At 44.8% G+C, this 18,978-nt stretch overlaps 1 protein-coding gene across 1 annotated transcript in view; it reads left to right on the forward strand.

Annotated features, from left to right (window-relative positions):
- The window catches only part of BRSK2 (BR serine/threonine kinase 2), a 488,049-nt gene that overhangs the window by 240,244 nt on the left and 228,827 nt on the right, over positions 1-18,978 (forward strand). The window contains exon 3 of the mRNA XM_025207893.1: positions 17,554-17,648. Within this exon, the coding sequence (XP_025063678.1) occupies positions 17,554-17,648 (95 nt within the window). The remainder of the gene's footprint in view (positions 1-17,553; positions 17,649-18,978) is intronic.

Genomic DNA, 18,978 nt, shown 5'->3' on the forward strand with positions numbered 1-18,978 from the left:
TCCCCCTTGACTAGTTTGTAGACTGCCACTAGATCCCCTCTCAGCCTTCTCTTGTTGAGGCTGGACAGGTTCGGGTCCCTCAGCCTCTCCTCGTAGGGCCTGCCCTGCTGCCCCCTGATCATGCGGATGGCCCTCCTTTGGACCCTCTCCATATTGGCCACATCCCTGCTGAAGTGCAGCGCCAAGAACTAGACGCAGTACTCCAGCTGCAGCCTAACCAGTGTCACGTAGATGGGGAGGATCACCTCCTTGGACCTGCTTGAGATGCATCTGTGGATGCACAACAAGATATGGTTGGCCTTCCTGACTGCGTCCCCACACTGTCAGCCCATGTTCATTGTGGCATCAATGACGACTCCAAGATCCTTTTCTGTCTCAACGCTGGCGAGAAGGGAGTTCCCCAGCCTGTAGGTGTGCCGCTGGTTATTCCTCCCCAGGTGCATTACCCTGCACTTGTCAGTGTTGAACCCCATCCTGTTCTCTTCGGCCCACCCCTGTAACCTGTCTAGATCTGCTTGCAGCCTGTTCCTTCCTACTAGCGTACCCACTTCCCCCCACATCTTAGTGTCATCTGCAAACTTGAACAGGGTGCTTTCTACCCGCTCGCCCAAGTCACTGATGAAGATGTTGAATAGTGCAGGCACGAGGACTGAGCCCTGGGGAACCCCACTGCCCATATTCATCTACATGGGCGGCCCTATTATGTCACAGTAAATTAATAAACACCGCCATAAGTTAGTACTTGTAAATACAAATACTGTCCTGTGGCAGTGTTATTTACTGTGCAGCAATATATGTGTAGATGTTGATGGGGTTGGCTGGGGCTAGTCCTACACTAAAGCCCCTTCGTTCCCTAGACAGCCCCTCTGCAGCCCATTGAGCTGAGGCAGAGCCACCCTCGGCTGGCAGGCGGACCCCCAGGGTCCCCCACTAGCTGGGACTGCTCCAACCTGACTCACTGTGCTGTGGTCTGAGGCACATGTATAAATGTGGCACCCAGGAACAATAAACTTCAGTGCAATATAACGTTGGGGTTTGTTGCTTTGCATTAATTGAACGTGTAGATGCACACAGTTATTCTTGGTCCTGCTTAATCATAGAGAGATTTTCTAAGATTTTCAGACTGCAGTCTCACAGTAGGAATATCATATTTTGGATTTCCTGCCTTTTGAGTGTAGAGGTGAGTCCTGTGGGACAAGAAAGGCCATTTTTTTTTATATTTGTGCCATGCAGTTGTCTGGCCTTGTACAGCCTGGCACAACACAACAAATTCAAAGTACTGTGGAGGAGCAGGGAGCACTAAAAGATCACTACAAGTGAACATGTCCAGATGAAAACCCTTTGGGCGCATCCACACATGTGCCTATTTTAATGCACATTAAAGCATCACTGAAAAAACTGTGCTGTTTAGTTAGAAAAGCTAATGCTCATTTTCTTAGTACCTCACAATGGAAGGCAGCTTTACACATGCTCCGGTGGTGGGGGTAGATGTGGGAGAGATGCTGCACACGTGAGAGCAGCTCTAATTAAAGTGCCTCAGTATCTCGTGTATCAGTGTCCCTGCACTTCAAAATTGTGGGGGTGTTTGAACTAAATATCGTTCAATGAGCTTTAGTTAAAGCACCTCCACCACCATTTTGAACTACAGGGACACTGATACACAAGATGTGGAGGCTGACTGGAGCACAGTAACTACCATGCTCCAGCAGACTCAATTAATTGAGTCTGCTCCAATGAGATGTAATTACAGTGTGTCAGAGCAGCCTCGCAGCATGTCTGCAGGCACCTTTTAGGTCCACATCTAATGATTTAGCTATTCCATTTGGAGGTGATGTTGTCCTGGTGGCCAAAGCCGCCTCCTGCCAAAGGTTTGGTGTCTACACAGTGGGCCTGGCATCTTAGTGCTGCTGCCATAATGAAAGCAGCAGCAGCAACTCCCTCCCATTTATCTCAATGGGACATAATCTCAAGAAACCTCAAGACTCACTGCTCTTGGACACCCTGCTATCACAGATCCAGCATAGGGACTCTGTGGGACAGGAGAAGGGCCAGGCCCATCACTCCAGCAGACACAATCTGGCTCTTGGGAAGTACCGAAAGTTTCTCATGATGGCGACAAGGGACCCTGATTGTTCCTGAAGGAAAAGAAATGAGTGGATGTCACTTCTGTCCCCTGCAGAGATGATGGGTCCCATTGTCCCTCTTTCTCCCCGCCGAGTGGTGATACAGCAGTAGTAGGAGGGTGAGAGTGGGAAGCCTGCAGATTACCTGTGGTCTGGCCTAAAGGCCTTGAATGGTCTTAATCCAATCCTGAGCCTGGTTCATCTCTGTTACATTAGTGTAAAGCAAGATTAATGCTAAGGAAGCAAATGGAGTGACACAAATGTAAAAGAGATGTCAAGATCCGGCGAGAGACCTTTTCTGTCTTATCAGTGCTGGCATTTATTGGGGAAGAAGCAAAGCTGTAAATAAGCCTCCAGTGCTTTCAGTATTTGCCCTTCTCACGGACAAAAATGGGACTTCCTTCTTGATACAGGAGCTGTCCCAGATGGATGTGGAGGTGACCTGAGCTGCATAGTTTTGATCTCTTTCCAAATTGCAATCTCTGGCTTTTTATAAAGGTTTTCTGTACCAGAACCCTTAAGCAGTTACCATTAATGGAGAATGCTGTCCCTCCCCTAATATTAATTTAACCACGATTGAGAAAATTCTTCAATTGTGATGAAACTGTGAAAAGGGGGTGGGAAATCTTGGATTATCATCCAGACCATATATCTTCATTACTTTGGAGTTAAACCAATACGAGGTTGAAATTGCAGCTATATGTAAAGAGAGCATGGAGTCTTAAATGACTGGGAGTAGATCTTGCATTAAGGAACCAATTCTTTCTGTTTTTAAACGCAATATTTTTAACAGTGAGCAATTTAAAATAATAACTCTTCTTCCCTCCCCAGTATAGGCATTGATTCACCAAGATGCTTAAGCATGTGTCAGGTTTTAAGTATGTGAGTAGCTTTATTTAAGTCAATTAAAAGTAAGGCCTGTACTTAAATCCCTTACTGAATGACGTTGGCGCTGATTTTACCATTAATATAGGGCAATTCTCTGACCTCTGTTATGCAGGAGGTCATACTAAATGATCACAAAAGTCACTTTGGGCCTCAAAATCTATGAATCTCATTGCAAATGAGGTGGTTAAACTGTATGCGCAGCAATCTGCACAGAGCAATGGTAAGTCTCAAGCCTCTTTCATACATGCTTCCCTGATCGCAGGAGCACAAGGCAAAAAGGAAAAGATGCATTGGTAGGTCAGTTGAAAGAGATGCATGTAATACTCCTCATACAAGGGAAGTGCATAGCTCTGTACTGTACTCTCTTCTTGGCCTAACAGTTTGGCTGTACTCTCTCCTTGGCCTAACAAGTCCCTGTTCCTGACAGGGACTTGGTCCACATTGCAGTGTTCCCAAAAGAGATTTAATCCAAAGTCTATTGAAGCCTTTGCAAGTCTTTCAGTTGATATCAGTGGGTGCTGCATCCCACCTCCAGAAAGGATCAGGTTTTCCTGAGAGCCTTACCCTACTCATTACCTCTGCTCATACCCATAGAGCATTATTTCTTCCATGCAGGATCAAGCCTTTAGTGTTTACCTCTACTTGCAACCAATTGTATCCTCCGTTCACACTTGCCACACCTTGCCCAAACCATTGTTTTGGTGTGCTCTTATCTGTGCCAAGGAAGACGCAGGATCAAAAACGTCCTAGCCATCTTCAGCCAATGAGGGGTTAAGCTTAGCATCGTTTTGGGATTGTGCAGTCAACTTCAGGACAACACAAAGAACGTATAAGTCAAGTACCTGGAAATGTGGAGTGAGAGTTGGGGAAGAGGTACCTTGCCATGAGTAAGCCTCATGCAAGAAAGATGGAGAAGTGAATTGAGGGAGAAGGAGAGAACATGAGAAATAACCAAAGAAAACACGATTAAAACATCAGTCAAAAGCACATGCAAAGAACACTTGCCGCCCCACCATCTCCCTCCCCTCTCCAAGTTGTTCCCTGCTTGTTAGTGCATCAATCCTCCTCAGTAGATCACTGGACCAAGGCGGGACAGCATGGCTCATTACCCAGATGCTACCTAATTACACTGACATGTTTTCTAAAAGACACCTTACGAAGGATAGACAGCCAAGGCTCTGCTCTGCCTCGTACTTCTTCTCCCTAATACCTGAGAACGGCTGTCCTCAGGCATCTACTGACAGTAGATTAATGAGGTCTGAAGGTAGACTTTGATCTCATCATTCTTCCAGGAGATGCACAAGCTGGTTGCTACAGGCGGGATGGGACCCACGCTTGCTGTCTTTTCTCTCAGCTTCTGGGGCTGGCAGTAAGGGATCAGAAACAGAGTTTTCCCAGGACTCATCCAGAGCTGTGAAAATGGCAATTTTCACTGCTCCAGCAGTCAAAAGCTCTGTAATATTTTTATATCTGCTTAATTAAAAAATGAAGCTTCCATCGTCTTTCCTTTTCCTCAAGGGGCCTTTTCTGGGTGCTTTCACATGTACACTCTGAGAGCTGCTGCTTTTGCCTCTCCAATGGCAGCAAAATCTCATTTCCTGATTGTTTTACGTGGGAAGAAAGAGCCAATGTAAAATAAAAGCCCAGCTGGCAGGAAGTCACAAGCTGTTGACAGATCCCAAAAAACTTAAGTGTTGCTAGTCTCTGGTTCCCCCTTCCTGACGTAGTGAAATAAAATTATTTTACTAATGATAATTTCAGCATTCCCATTAAGGGTCCTGTCCTAGGTCACGCCACTGGTTTAACAATTCAGGAAAGCAATGTATCAGAGGAACCCTGTAGTTGCATTCCTTGCTCCATGCAGTGAGCACAAAGGGCTTGCAAGAAATATTGATTTACAAAATATAAGAGATGAAGGCAAGAAACAGTAGAAGTGTGTTTTGATCCTGGCTGAGCTCAGAGGGTGCCAATGTACACAGTGTGAAACTTAGGGCCCCTCTAGATGTGCAGGTAAAGGCGCAATGGGATCTGATGTGTGATCCACACAACTGAGCTTCTTGCTGTGTCACACATGCCTGGCAGGTGGCATGATTGTGGGACTGCTCATCAGATCCCATCATGTCTTACTGCTGGTGCTGGCGGAGCCCAGAATCATGATCCTGGGCTCCCCTTACACTGCCAAATAGCAAGCTCTTGCAGCTGAGAGCCCTCTCAGCTGATGGGGCTCCCAGCCACAGAGGGGCACCGTGCACTTCAATGGCTGGGAGCCCTGTCAGCTTGCCCAGGCTCTCAGCTGCAGGGGTGCTTCAGGAGTCCCTGCAGCTGGAGGCCATAGCTGACAGGCTTCTAGTCACTGGGGCTCCTGGAGTGCTCCCATGGCTGGGAACCCATGTCAGCTGCAGACTCCCATCTGTGGGGACACATGGGGCACCCCTGCAGCTGGGAGCCCTGTCAGCTGATGAGACTCCCAGCTGCAGGGCATGTGTTCCCACAGCCGACAGGGACACACATGAGCCCCTGGCTGGAAGCCCCAATCAGTTGATGGGGCTCCCAGCGGCAGGGGCTCTTGGCTACACATTCAGTTAATGATGTGACAGGAACCAGCCACAAAGTTATCGGACATATTTTGTGAAATAACTTTATGGCTTATCCCTCCTTTTATCACACCATTAATTGATTGAACATGTGGCTGGGTGAGAAGTTAAGTGGGTAATTACATCTTAATTGTAACGTGTCTGGGGGTTAGGGGCAGAATCCCGATTGGCTCATTAGGTGCCTGCAATTTACACTTCAGCTTGCTTAAAATTCAGGTGTCTGCCCCCAGAAAGATGATTTAAAGAAACAGGAAGGTGCCTTGGCTCTCTCTAGGGTGAGGGAAAGGATGGTGCCTCTGAAGGGCAATTCAGTGGGCCCAGATACTGAACAGGGAATAGGCTGGAGCCAGCTAAAAGGAAATGCTAAGTACCAGGCAGAATTCCTTCCTCTTCCTGGAGCTTAATTGCCTGACTCTGGGCTGTATATTAGGGACCCCTGCCTTCTCAGGATCCAGCATAGAGTCCTCCTCTGAGGCTAGGACCAACAAGGACTGTCTCTTTTTAAGATGCAGCCAGAGGAGGACAAGCCAATAGTATAGGGGCTGCTTGTTGCCCACATTTTGTGTAATAGCCTTCTGGTTAAAGCACTTGCCAATACAGTGGGAGTGGGCCCTTCTCAGTCCCTGAGGGGATTCAAACCCATGCCTCCCACATCCCAAGAAAGTGCCTTATCCACAAGTCTATAGAAGAAGCCAAGAATGGAAGAGCTATCCTGTCAGAAAGGGAGCCAACAAGAGCAAGCATAAGCCTGTAACCCCTGGGAGAGGACATCCCTGGGTTATGGTCACTGGTTCCAGATTTAGTTACGCATTGGTAAAAAAACAGAAGCAATCCTCATAGCAAGGGGGCCTAGCAGGTCAGACTGTGATGATTCTGTGCCTGTGCTGAAGCCTATCTTTGGGCATCCCAGCACCTTTACTGCCCAAAATGTAGGCACTGAATGAGCTTAGGTACCAGTTGAGTTTTGTGGTGGCCAGAGTGGGGTCGATTTGGATTGGTTTTAGCAAATTAGGCACCTAAATTCCATCCAGGTCCCATTTAGAATCATAGATAATGAGGATCAGAAGGGACCTCAGGAGGTCATCTAGTCCGACTTCCTGCTCAAAGCAGAACTATCCCCAACTATCATCCCAGCTAAGGCTTTGTCTACGTGGGTCTTAAAAACAAACCTCCATGGATGGAGATTCCACAGCCTCTCTGCGTAGCCTGTTCCAGTGCTTTACTACCTTGCTCGTGAGAGAGTTTTTCCTAATCTCAAACTTAAACTTCCCTTGCTGCAACTTCAGCCTATTGCTCTTTGTTCTGGTATCTACTTTATTGATCCTAGGCAGAATGAACCAGTCTGGATCTTCTCCCAGCTGTGATGAACTAGCATGCATTTCTCCTCCGCCTCCAGCATGCTCCCAGAGTAAGAGCATGTATCCAACCATTACTGAGCTGGTGCATTGCTCTCACTCCGAGCACAGGCATGTCTCCTGGGCTGGGTGAGCTACTGGATATTTCATTCATAGTGCTCTTATCTTTGGAGAAGGAGTCTAGTGAGTTTGATACAGAGCTCCCATTGTGCTCTGAGCCAGAGAGTGTGAATCCTGGCACGGAGGAGCAGCTCTTTGTATGCTCCTGCTGAGAATTTGAACTCTGGCTTTAGTCCTACTGTAATTACAGTTTATTCAATTTAGAAGCGGCTATTGCACGTGCTTCTCAGAACAGCCTTCCAGCATTGGATCCTCTCTGTGGAACAGCTCATGGTCAAATTACTTCATTACCAAGCAGGGTAGTTCCATCCACTTCTGCTTAGCTTGACAGGCAGCCCTCCCCCACCACATCCAGTTATAAATTGACACCATATAATTTGTGTGTCACTTGATAGAAGACTCTGTTTATTTTAAAGACAATAATTAGAGATAACAATTGCTATAGAAAAATAAACATCTGCTCAATGAGAGGATTGAGTAATTAAGGCCAATTATTGGTTTCCATAAGCAAGATGTTCTGCCACAAAGTTAGTGCAAATGCAGCTAAGAAGAAAGGAGGAAGCATATTGTAGAGAGCTGTAAAGTTTTGTACTAAGAAAACTTGGTGAATTAAATAGGAGCAGTTAAGAAGAAATTATCCAGGCATTTCTTTCCAGAATCGTATTTTAGATGCAATTCTGCTGGTATTAATACTTAGAACTTACACAGGGCTTTAGATATTTTTTCTAAGTTCTTTATAAGGATTAATCAATTAATCCTCCTAGAATCCTTGTGAGGTAGGGAGGTAAGTATTATTATCCGTATTGTACAGCTGTGGAAATTGAGCCTCTGTGGGCCAAATACTAATCCCTGTTACACCATCATAGACCCAAAGTGACTTTATTGAAGCAAGTCACTGAAGCTCTCCTGGGTAACTCAGCTGATTTGACCTCAAAGGAAACCGTGTTAGAGAATGTATTTGAGGATAATTGTTGAGAGTAAGCCCCTGGGCACATGTTCATTTAATGGCGTGATAGAATCCAATCCCTGATCCCAACAATCACACTTCCTGCTATGCCATATGTATGTGGCAGGACAGGTGATTTGGGATCAGGGATCGGATGATTACTCCTTGCCAGTGCAGGGCTTCCCCAGCACCAGTAAGCTGAAAACTGGTTGCCCACAGCCCGGTGTGCACCGTGCAGTTCCCAGGCTGGAATCAACAGTCATCTCATTGTCATTCCCAGCTCTGAGACTGCAACCGACCCAGCAAAACCAAATGCCAACTTCTTTGGGTATATGCACTCTCTTGTGTGTAGGCTCAAGTTTCAGTGTTTGCTAAGTATGCACACAAAGCTATGTTGAGACTCCTTTAAAAAATATGTCACTTCACATGCATCCGGGCTAGAGTGCTTGCTCCTGGTTTAACTCATATTAATTTATTGCTAGTGCCAGATGCAGTGCTGGAGGAAATCACAAATGTTTGTGTCTTGGAGTGTCTAGGTTAATGTTTTCAAAGGTGTCTGTTGAGTCAAGTTAATTGGCAATTAGTTAACTCAAGTTTGAAGCAAGTGCCTCTAGTCTAAACATGCCCATAAGTGCTAATTTAACCAAGCAATGTAACATTGGCTAGACAGGGCACTTTAATTCGTTGCTCTGATCAGTACTGTTGGTATTCTGCCTTTATATCCTGTACCCGCAATGTAGTGGCTAACTTAAGGCACTGGCCAAGTCGCTATATTTGGAACACAGAGCACCAGCATCTTCTGTGTTTTATTACCTGGTTTATCTTCTGTGCTTTATTACCTGGTTTATCTGGTGCTCTCCCCTACCCTGGGGATCTTCAAGAGGAGGTTAGATAAACATCTAGCTGGGGTCATCTAGACCCAGCACTCTTTGATGATCTATTGAGGTCCCTTCCGACCCTAACATCTATGAATCTATGAGTGGTGATTTGCTTTTTGTTTTTTAAGCCCCTTTATCTCCAGTCTTTCCGGTCTTGGGGTCTCTTCAAAGGGGACAGCAGTGCATGAGAGAGTCTACATGAGCTTTGAGATATTGATTGGGGTGCAGTGGGGTTTTGCATGAAACCATTGAAGCTTTTGGATGTGGATAGGATGGACCTCCTGAAGTTCCAAAGGAGCTGCTGGGGCATGTAACAAAAATGACTAGCACTTTCATTTTCCATGTGACATTTCTAAACTTGCTGCACAAATTATGAGGCAAACAAAAGTTTCTTCTTTGTGTGGTACTCAGACAAAACTCCCATCAAAGTCCTTGTGGAATTGTGTCAGAGTAGGTCCTGTAGGCCAGATCCTCTTCCACCTATGATATGAGGTGCCTGAGTGTGATCTAAGTCCACCTGGCCTGAAAAATGTTTAAGGACAAAGATGGGTAGTCTTCCCCCTATTTGCCACTTTGTGTGACTTCATTTTAAGTCTAAGATGATGGCACAGGATCACACTTAAGCATCCAAGTCCACTGAGGCATGTAATAGGTGGAGTAGCATCCGGCTCTGAGTATTGCATTGCAGGATTTGGCCAGTTATGTCTCATTTATGCCACTGATTTCGCAGGGATTAGCATTTGATCATAACTGCTTCCTGTATCCATGAAGTACTCACTTCTATGACTCTTGGGCTCTGGTATTTCATTGAAAGTGTCTGAAAACTGAAAACTTATTTGTACGTTGCTTCTTTGGATGCACTGCACAGCACTTGTGCCGATTTATATGCCAGGAGTTACCTAGCACAATTGGCCATTTATGAACCATTCTGTTCCCACTGGAGAGATAGTAACTGGTAGCTAAACAATAAACATTTTAAATGGCAGTCGACAGTCTTTGCAGTGCTGCCACAAATTAAACTGTCCCTCTCTTCCGTGCTAACTTAGTACTGAGTGTAATGGTGCCTGATATTTGAAATAAACTGAATTGCCTAAAATCACTGGGAAAAAAACCCTAAGTGGCTTTAAAAACCTAGGTGGATACACAGAGTTGTTTCCCATATACATGGATGGGTGCATGAACCATGCTCATTTATTCATTTCCGCTCATATACTTGAGCCACACTCATTTACATCAGCTGATGATCTTGCCCAGATTTAAATGGTGCTTTAATGCTCAGTAGATGCGGAGGCACTTTTTAACAAAGCGAATAACATTAAAATCAAACTGGGCATATCAGAGCGAGCTTCTACAATAGAATTGCCCTTCAGTACTCCATTCTCACAGCAGTGAAGATTACAAGAAATAGACAGTAGCTGGTGTTAATTTTGTAGGCCATCATGTTAATCCGCTTATTTTTTGATCAGCAATTTAAGTTCCAATAGCTTTCATAATATGGGGATTTATCAACACTCATACACATGGCATTGGGTCATTTTCCTTTCAGTGAAATCTGAACATACCTCCATTTTTATTAATGGGACAGAATGGTTTATGCTAAATTCTTTTATTTAACTAAAATTCTTCTTGACTCTATAATGCATTGACTTGTAAAAATAAGCAATGAATCATGTCTAAGGGGTCCCATTAACATTGGCAAAATTGGAGAAGTCTTGCTCAGAGTCTGTAGCATAAACATAACATTTAAAGGGCAGTGTTAATACTTAATTCAGGATTTTTATTGGTCTCTTCCAAAATGAGGATTTGTCTACTCCTGGCAACAGAAGATACCAAGGTTTGACTTTTTCCCAGAAACATCATCTTTTATATTGCCTGTTCAGTATCTCTCACAGAAGAGGAGAGGCAGGACTTGATGTAATAAATATAAATGTAATGTGCATATATTGGGGCTAATCTTCCTGTACGAATCTGTAGTTTTCTAGCTCCTAGAATAATACGCTGCACACATCCGTATTTTCCAGTGTCCTGCACCTAATGTTTTCATTACACCTGTGCAAAGAAAGATATTAAAATAAACTATTTTATGATGGTAGGGTCTATATACTCACTAATGTAAATGACTTCACACAGTGCAATATGGTGGGGGATTCAGGCCCAAGCCATAGTGTAACAATGGGGGAGGCAGGGGAAAGACGAATACAGCACTGGGTGCTGAGGTCTGGGTGCAGATTCAAAGGGGGCGCCAAAATAGGAATCCCCAGGGAGCCAGCAGCCCATGTTTGGGGAGTCTGCACAGAGGCAGCAGCCTGCACTTGTAAGTAATCCTTTGCCCTCTCCCCCTTTCCCAATGCCACCAAGGGTGCTAACAGTTTACCTTATGCCTCTGGGCCCAAGGTCTTTTCAAATCTTGACCTAGATTAAGTAGTCATGGGAGGGGACTACTGACCACACTCTGGATCAGGGATTCCCAAACTATGGTATACATACCCCTGGGGGTATGCAAGGTATTTCGGGGGCGGGGTACATGGGAGAAATTGTATAATGGTGGATTTAATATTCATTATAAAGGGGTTAAAATATAAAATGTGTGCTGGTAGGGGTATGCGGGCAACTGGTAAATCTGAAAGGGGGTATGCTATACGAAAAAGTTTGGGAACTTCTACTCTAGTCTAAACCATATTGCACCTCCTTCCAGGTCAGAGCTCTCTCCCATTTTGTCCTCAGATCAAGGGAATCTTATATTCCCCCTGTTTGCACTATATTTTCTATTTGAGTAAAATTTCAGTCTCTGGGATTCTGGGATTAACTGTTCATCTAGCTATCTCATGTAATCTAATCTAGACTAGGGATTAGAGCAGGCCCATCGCCAGTGTTTATGTCATTTTCAGAGCAGATCTGTTTATCTTTAAACATCGGCATGCTGGGAGCTTACTAAGAGCAAAATGCTCAGACGTGTTTGTCAGCAGGACAGTGCCGCATTAGGCTATGTAGGGCTTAGAAGCTTCCCTCTGCTCTTTTTGTTCTCATGTCAGCCTTTCCCTTGTATCATCTGGGGGTTTCTTTCTTTCTTTTTGGTGGAAAACAGCAACGCGCTCTCATCAATTTTCAGCTCATGGCTTTAATTATAAATGAAAAGACGATGTAAGTTACCCTCCCTCCCTCATTTTTTTTTCTCCCTGACCTGAAATTATAGGGCTCTGTTCTCGATGAAGCTCAGTGGCTGAGATCAAAGGCAGCCTGAGAAAATGTCTAATGTTTGCATATCATAATCTCTAGCAGCCCATTTCACAGTCCCTGGCTGTCAGTGCCCCAGAGCTCTTGGGTACCTGGGGATAGAAAGTGGAATTCCCTCAGGGGGCGAGGGGAAAAGAGTAAGGGGGAGGGTTTATGTGAACCTTGTATTTGTACTTGCTTGATTCTCTTACCTCCTCTGCAGAGACCAGAGTTAACTCTTTAATAACAATACTGATTTTTTTTCTACGTGGGTGGGGAGGGATCAGCCACTGGCATAGCTGCAATATAGAATCATAGAATAGTAAGACTGGATGGGACATCTGGAGGTCATCTAGCTCAGCCCCCTGCTCAAGGTAGGATCATCCCCAGCCAAACTATCTACAGAAGTCCTTGTCTAATGTATTCCTAAAACTACGCAGGTATCCCTGGCATGCAACTACAAGTCATGTTGCCCAAAGACACCTAAAGCATCCTAAGCTTCCACAGATAAAGTAGGGGTGCATGGACTTGTCACTGTCTACCACTGCAAGGGTTGACAAAATGCACTTGAGAGATCCAAGGAAGTGGGTCATGCCTGACCTACAGAGGAAGGACACCCCCTCCCCCACTACAGTCTGTGCCATCTGGTCGTGATGTAAAATTTGCTCCTGATCCCAACATGGTGATCAGTCTGACCCTAAGCAAAGGGGCAAGACACTCTAACCAGGAACCTCTGGGTTTTAGTTGCAGCAGGAGCATTGGCACATACCAGTCAAAATTCCCAGTTGTGACTGCAGCCAACACCCAATGTTGTGGTAAGACTGCAAACCCTAATGGTAGACTGGTAACGCTGTAATTTACACTATTGCAACTTGCTTGGGTTTGAAAGCTGGGCAAGCTGTGCTGGAGCAAATCACCCTGCTAGGTGCTTTGTCTGTCTCCCTTGGTGGATTGCAGTTGTGCAGAGACAACAGCCCCTGCCCAGATGGTAGAGAACACTGGGGACTTCCAAAATGTTGTACCAACATGCTTTTAGCTAGTGAGCTTGCTAAATCAGATCTCTGTGAGGACTCAGGGACCTCATACCTGGCAGTTTTACAGTAGAATGAGAACTAAACAGGGGGTAGGTCATGACTTCTATAACATCCCCAACAGCAGGGGGAATGGACTCTGGAACCACTTTATTTACAGCAGCAATTCTAGCAGCAGCTGAACAGTACTAGGATTAGCCACCAGAGGACCATATATTTGGCATGTAACCCTGGAAGGCAGTAGCAGGGGAAGTAGGGGCTAGCAGGATACCAGCCCCAGGTGCTGACTTAAAGGTGATGCCAGTATGGCCCCCTTCATCCATGAGTCTTTACCTTGGCAGGTGCAGCCGAACCATAGGAGCTGGGCAGGCAAAACCCCATGCCTACTAGTGTATCTGAAGGAAGAGGAGGCATGGAGGAGGGGGTGGAATGAGGCCTCTCTGCAGGGAGGCTTTGCCAGGGGATTCACAGCCCTGCTCCCAAGGGAGAGTGAATAGGTCACCAGGAGCAGCCCCTGGGGAGCCCATGCCACTGCCTGTCCCTCAGCTGTAGCAGTTGCAGAAGTAGTAGCTGCCACTCAAGTGAGAGAGCCCCAGTAGGTAAGACTCCACTACCCTCTGCTCCCCTACTTCTTCAGTGGTCAGCATATTCCCTCCCTCCCTCTGTCTTGGTCACTGAAAGAGCTTGCTATGCCTCTGCTGGAAGGCATAGCCCACCTTCCACATTACACCCTCCTTGCATCGGAAGAAACCCATCCCAAGCAACTGAAAGACATAGGGTTTCAAATTCTCTTGCACACCAGCCACCATCCATTGGCTCTCCTTGGTCTTCTCCAAGGATAGAAACTTGAATTTTTCAGCTCAAAGACATGAGCCTTCTCTACTTGAGCTAAAATTCTTTTTCTTTTAGCAGCAGCAGTAGAGTCTTTGTTATAACATGAACCACCCACTAGCAGGACGCAGATTCACATGCACACATCAGACTAGTTGCCACATTTGGGATCAGGAAGGACTTTTACACCGTGGTCAGACTGGCATGGACGAAGGGTTTTTTTGCCTTCCTCTTTAGTGGGGGGCATGACCTGGAATCTCTTGGGTGTTTATTAACAACCTTTTATAGCAGCAGGATGTTGACTGCCATGTTTCTCCTGCTTTACCTGCAGTCGGGTAGGGTGTAATGTCTTGTGTTGTGTCAGTGTTGATGGTAGTTTTACAATGAGTTTAGATTATAGATTTGTATAGGATGGTTTGGATAGGGATGATCCTGCCTCAGGCAGGGGGTAGTACTAAATGAGCTCTGGAGGTCACTTCCAGCCCTACTTCTCAATGGTTCTGTGAATGTAAGGTATCTGCAGTAATGTATGCTACCTGAAGGAAACACACTGCTATCCAGTTAGCTAGGTGTCAGCAACCTACAGCAGCCCACGGAGCCCGGGGGGGTTGACAGCAGAGGGCTTTGTTCTGGCCTGACTCAGACTCAAGCAGAGCCATTTCGGCCCAAAACTGGAAAAATGTTCTTACCGCCTGAGTGAGACCTTTGTCACTTTAGCTGCTGTCTTAAAGCTTGTGCTCCATCAAGTACTGTCATTATGACATGGAAATAGTAGATGCTGGAAGTGTAAAAGTAGAATTGGAAGTTAGACCACAGTTTTGTAGTAGAGGGTGGGTGCTGGACATAATGCAAACAGAGATGCATTTTTACTATAAAAGCAATGCACAGCTGCCTCTCGGTATGAAGGTAACATCTCTGATTAAAACCTGTACATACTTGCAATATAGTGGTTCTAGAAAGTCACTGTCCAAGCAGAGCAGCAAAGCCAAAGAGCTGTGATAGAGCTGCAGTTGCTGTGAGAGATGAATGTGGTGCCAACAGTGGTGTGGGTGACCCTCCTAATTTACTGAGCAGAGAGAATTAAAATGTGGGAATGAAATCTGGCCAGTCATCCCGCTATCCTCACCCAGCGGTGCTCTTTGTTGTGTCAGGTTGTGGGCAGGTTGTTGCGGTACCTGATTTGAAGTGGATTTTTCAGTCCCCAGCGCTATTTTCTGTGACTTGCTTATGTTGCAGCTGAAAAGCATTCACACTTGACCACCTGAGACTGGGACGTGGTACATTGTAAGGAAGTTCCAGCAGTCTTGCACAATATAAGCCAAAGAATAGAGAAACCCACATAGTTTTTCAAAGAGTAACTAACTACTAAGGGCTAAACCAGACTTCCAGATGGACCTATATTAGCTTGCATCTCAAAAAGATCTGGCTCCACTGTAGTGAATGCAAAGTCTAACAGTGGTTGGTCTACCTTCATGTTTGCCCTATTTTTATATCACAGTGGGCATGTCTACACAAGTGCTTTAATGCATATTAGCCTATTTTAATCTGCATTAAAGCGTCACAAAAAGTTCTCTTTAGCTAAGGCACATTAAAATAGGATAATGTGCATTTTTCTAGTACCTCACAATGGAGGTACTAGATTTAATGTGCATTACGTAAAGCACATTAATGAATGTGTAGATGTGCCCAGTAACTTTTAAATTCTGGACTGCAAATCAGTGGTTGTTCATGCAGAAGAAAGAGAGGCCTTATGAGTGGACCCATTCCCATGGGGGATTCATGGATAGTTATTCTGTGACAGAGCATTTGTGGGCTCCGCTGCTTGTTGGCTTATAGGATCTAAATCCAGTGCATTCTGCTTAGAGGTAAAAGGATGGGGGTGGGCGAGGGGGGTTCCTCCCTAAATGCAAACTCTGCCTAGGAAAGTAGAGCAGGATTCCTTGCATCTTGTCTGTTTTCAGCAACGAGCTCTCTCTCTGATGGCCAGACTGGACCTTGGGTGACCCCTGTGCAATTCCATTGGTCACGCAGATACAAATTATATGAATGGAGTAGACAATTCTCATAGTGAAACACAAGAAGCAGTAGAACCCAGCACACTTTCTTACATTTGTGTTTGTCCTAAAGGGTAGACAGGAGTAAAAAGCAATAAAAACGTCCTTAATTGCCAAAGCAAGCAGAGCTGTCTCTGCAGCAGAGGAAGTAGATCTGCTGGGTAAGAGGCAAACTTTTTTTTTTCATCCTTCCACCTTTCAGAATGAAACTATACTTTATAGAGGGGAGTAGAGAGCTCAGGGTGATATTTGCTCTCTCTGATTTACCCTGTTGAAACTATACTTTATAGAGGGGGAGTAGAGAGCTCAGGGTGATATTTGCTCTCTCTGATTTACCCTGTTGCAAGTGAAAGCAGAATTTGGCCCCCAATCTGTAATTTCACAGTACACCAGTGCCGTGTACCAATTTGCTTTAATTCTTCATTTTCACTTTGCTGCCTCTCCTGCATTTTTTGGTATTGTCGCAGATATACTGGGGAAGAGGGAATTCCCACATCCATCATCATTTAACTGCCCTGAAGATTACTTTGGGGCAGGATATCATCATTTGTTCATAACACTGCATCAACATGTGCCTTCATTTTCTGTGGTTATATTGCATCGTATTGTCTAAGGCACAGGCTGGAATTGAAGGATGATAACTCCATTATTTGGCTTTTATTTATGAGGGCTCTGCTACACATTCAAATTAAAGCTAGATCGAAACCAGCTACAGAGTTGTTACACATTTTGAAGCACTAACTTTATAGCTGGCTGGCTCTTCTTATAGCTGGATAGTAATTTTTATCATGTAATAATTACTTTGCACGTGTGACCGGTATACATTTATTGTGCAATTAACCAATCAATTGTGTGATAATTACCTTGTACTTGTGGCCAGTCTTTGCATGTGTGACCGGTCTAAATTTATTGCACAATTAACCAGTCAGTTGCATAATATATGTAATGTGTAGCAGAGGCCTAAGTGTAACAGCACTAGGCAAAGCCAGAAGAGATGCTTAGGCCAGGTCTCTACTATGAACATTTCTCAGCCTAGGTCTGTCAGGCAGGGCTGTGATCTCTGATTAACATCATTGTGATGGTAAAACCCCCTTGTGTAGATGCAGTCATAATGGAAAAAACTTTTGCTGCTACAGCTGATTTCACTGTGTGGGGCCAGGAATAAACTACACAGGCAAAACACACGCAATTTTGCTGGTAAAAGCTCTGTCAGCATTAGAAGTGTTTTACCGGTGTGCTGGTACGGTATAACTAGGTAGGCTGCTTAAATATTTGTAGGTAGACCTTCTAATGCTGCAGGCTATGTTTGTTCATTATTCACTGGTTTTTATTTGGTTGGAAGAAGGACTAATGGAAATCCATTTGCATATAAATACCCAGACTGCTTTGTGAGGTACTAACAGCAAAGAGCTTCACGGAGGATGTCTCTAACCATCTCTCTTTCTCTCTCTCTCCCTGTCCCTCTCCCTCTGTCTCTCTCCCTCTCTCTCTTTCTCTCTCTCGCTCTGTTTCTCCTGCAGGGCTTGTGAAGTTGGGGGTTCACTGTGTAACATGTCAAAAGGTCGCGATAAAAATTGTCAACAGAGAGAAGCTCAGCGAGTCGGTGCTAATGAAGGTAATTTTCTAATGGGAGATTCGGAGGGGAAAAAAAAGTAAAGTTCTTGGCTCCGTGGCTCCTGTTCCATGCAAAATTAATATCTTTAATTATGTTTAACAAACATCCCTGTCAGTACTAAGACTGTGTTGTGCATAATAATAATAATTCAGGGGTGGGGGGGGAGGCTAGGGAGGCTGGAATTAAAGAGGAGTATGCCTGTGCTTTAATTAAGAGCAAAATTAATGGCCAGTCTTAGAGCTGTTACTGCTATGCTATGGCAGATGGGTGTGCTAGGGTTAGCAGATCCACCACGAGAGTGATGGTGTGTGATGCAGGCTGTGTGTGGAGATGGGTGCATTTGAATTTCATCATGAGGGCACTTTTGTGAGGATATAGACTTTGTTCTGCTGTATGGGTTCATCCTGATCTGATGCACCGCATCCTCATCCAGCATAAACTGGTTCCATTCCATCGGTGTCAGCTGAACTGTTCTAGCCCCGTTGCTCTTAATTCCCACAGGAGGACTGACTTGAGGGTTTACATCCATGCCATAAAGCTGGTCTTGGCTACTGAACGACATAAATGAACAAACTTCCTGTTGCTTTTGCCTGATTTTTGTGAACAGCAAGGCCAGACCCAACACTAACATGAGCGAGCACACCTGGTTTAAACTACCTGTGAATTTGGCCTATATCTGCGGTTTGAGGGAACTTGCATAGGAGCCGAAACAGCACTTGTCACTGGAGGCATTCTTAGTCTGCATGCTTGTGAATGACAGATACTGTATTTTCTCTTATACAACATGCCCCAGATTATATTACACACCTTGTTTCTGAAAGGCAGAATAAAGAAAACACATCTTTCTGGGTGCAGATGTAAAAGTGAAGATTAAAGGAACATATTGCTTATTTGGGTGACCAAATTTGGGATATATGTTTAAGCAAGGTTCTTTGGGTACATGTGATATTTTTTATTAGACCAACTGAGTAGTTGGAAAAAAGTCCTTTGCAAGCTTTCAGGTGCAATCACCCTTCTTCAGGCATGAATATATTTTTATTTTTTTAAAGGGGGGGGGGGGGTTGCAGAACCTCTTGAAGAGGAAATATATTCAATTTCTAGGTGTTTTGGAATTTCAATGAAACATTCTCCCTGTCCCTAGCCCCAACATTGTGAACTTAAACAACTCTTTGCTAATGCATAAAGGCCAGGAAGTGAAAAGGGCTGACCACAGAACCATAATTTAGAGAGAAACTCCCTATTTTGTCCAAGATGAGTGAAATGCAAATAGTAAATAAACTGCATAAATGGTGAAGTTTAAATGAGACCTTAAATGCTTTGAATAATCTCA

This window comes from Alligator sinensis, unplaced genomic scaffold (genome assembly GCF_000455745.1).
Source record: "Alligator sinensis unplaced genomic scaffold, ASM45574v1 scaffold5_1, whole genome shotgun sequence".
NCBI lineage: Eukaryota > Metazoa > Chordata > Crocodylia > Alligatoridae > Alligator > Alligator sinensis.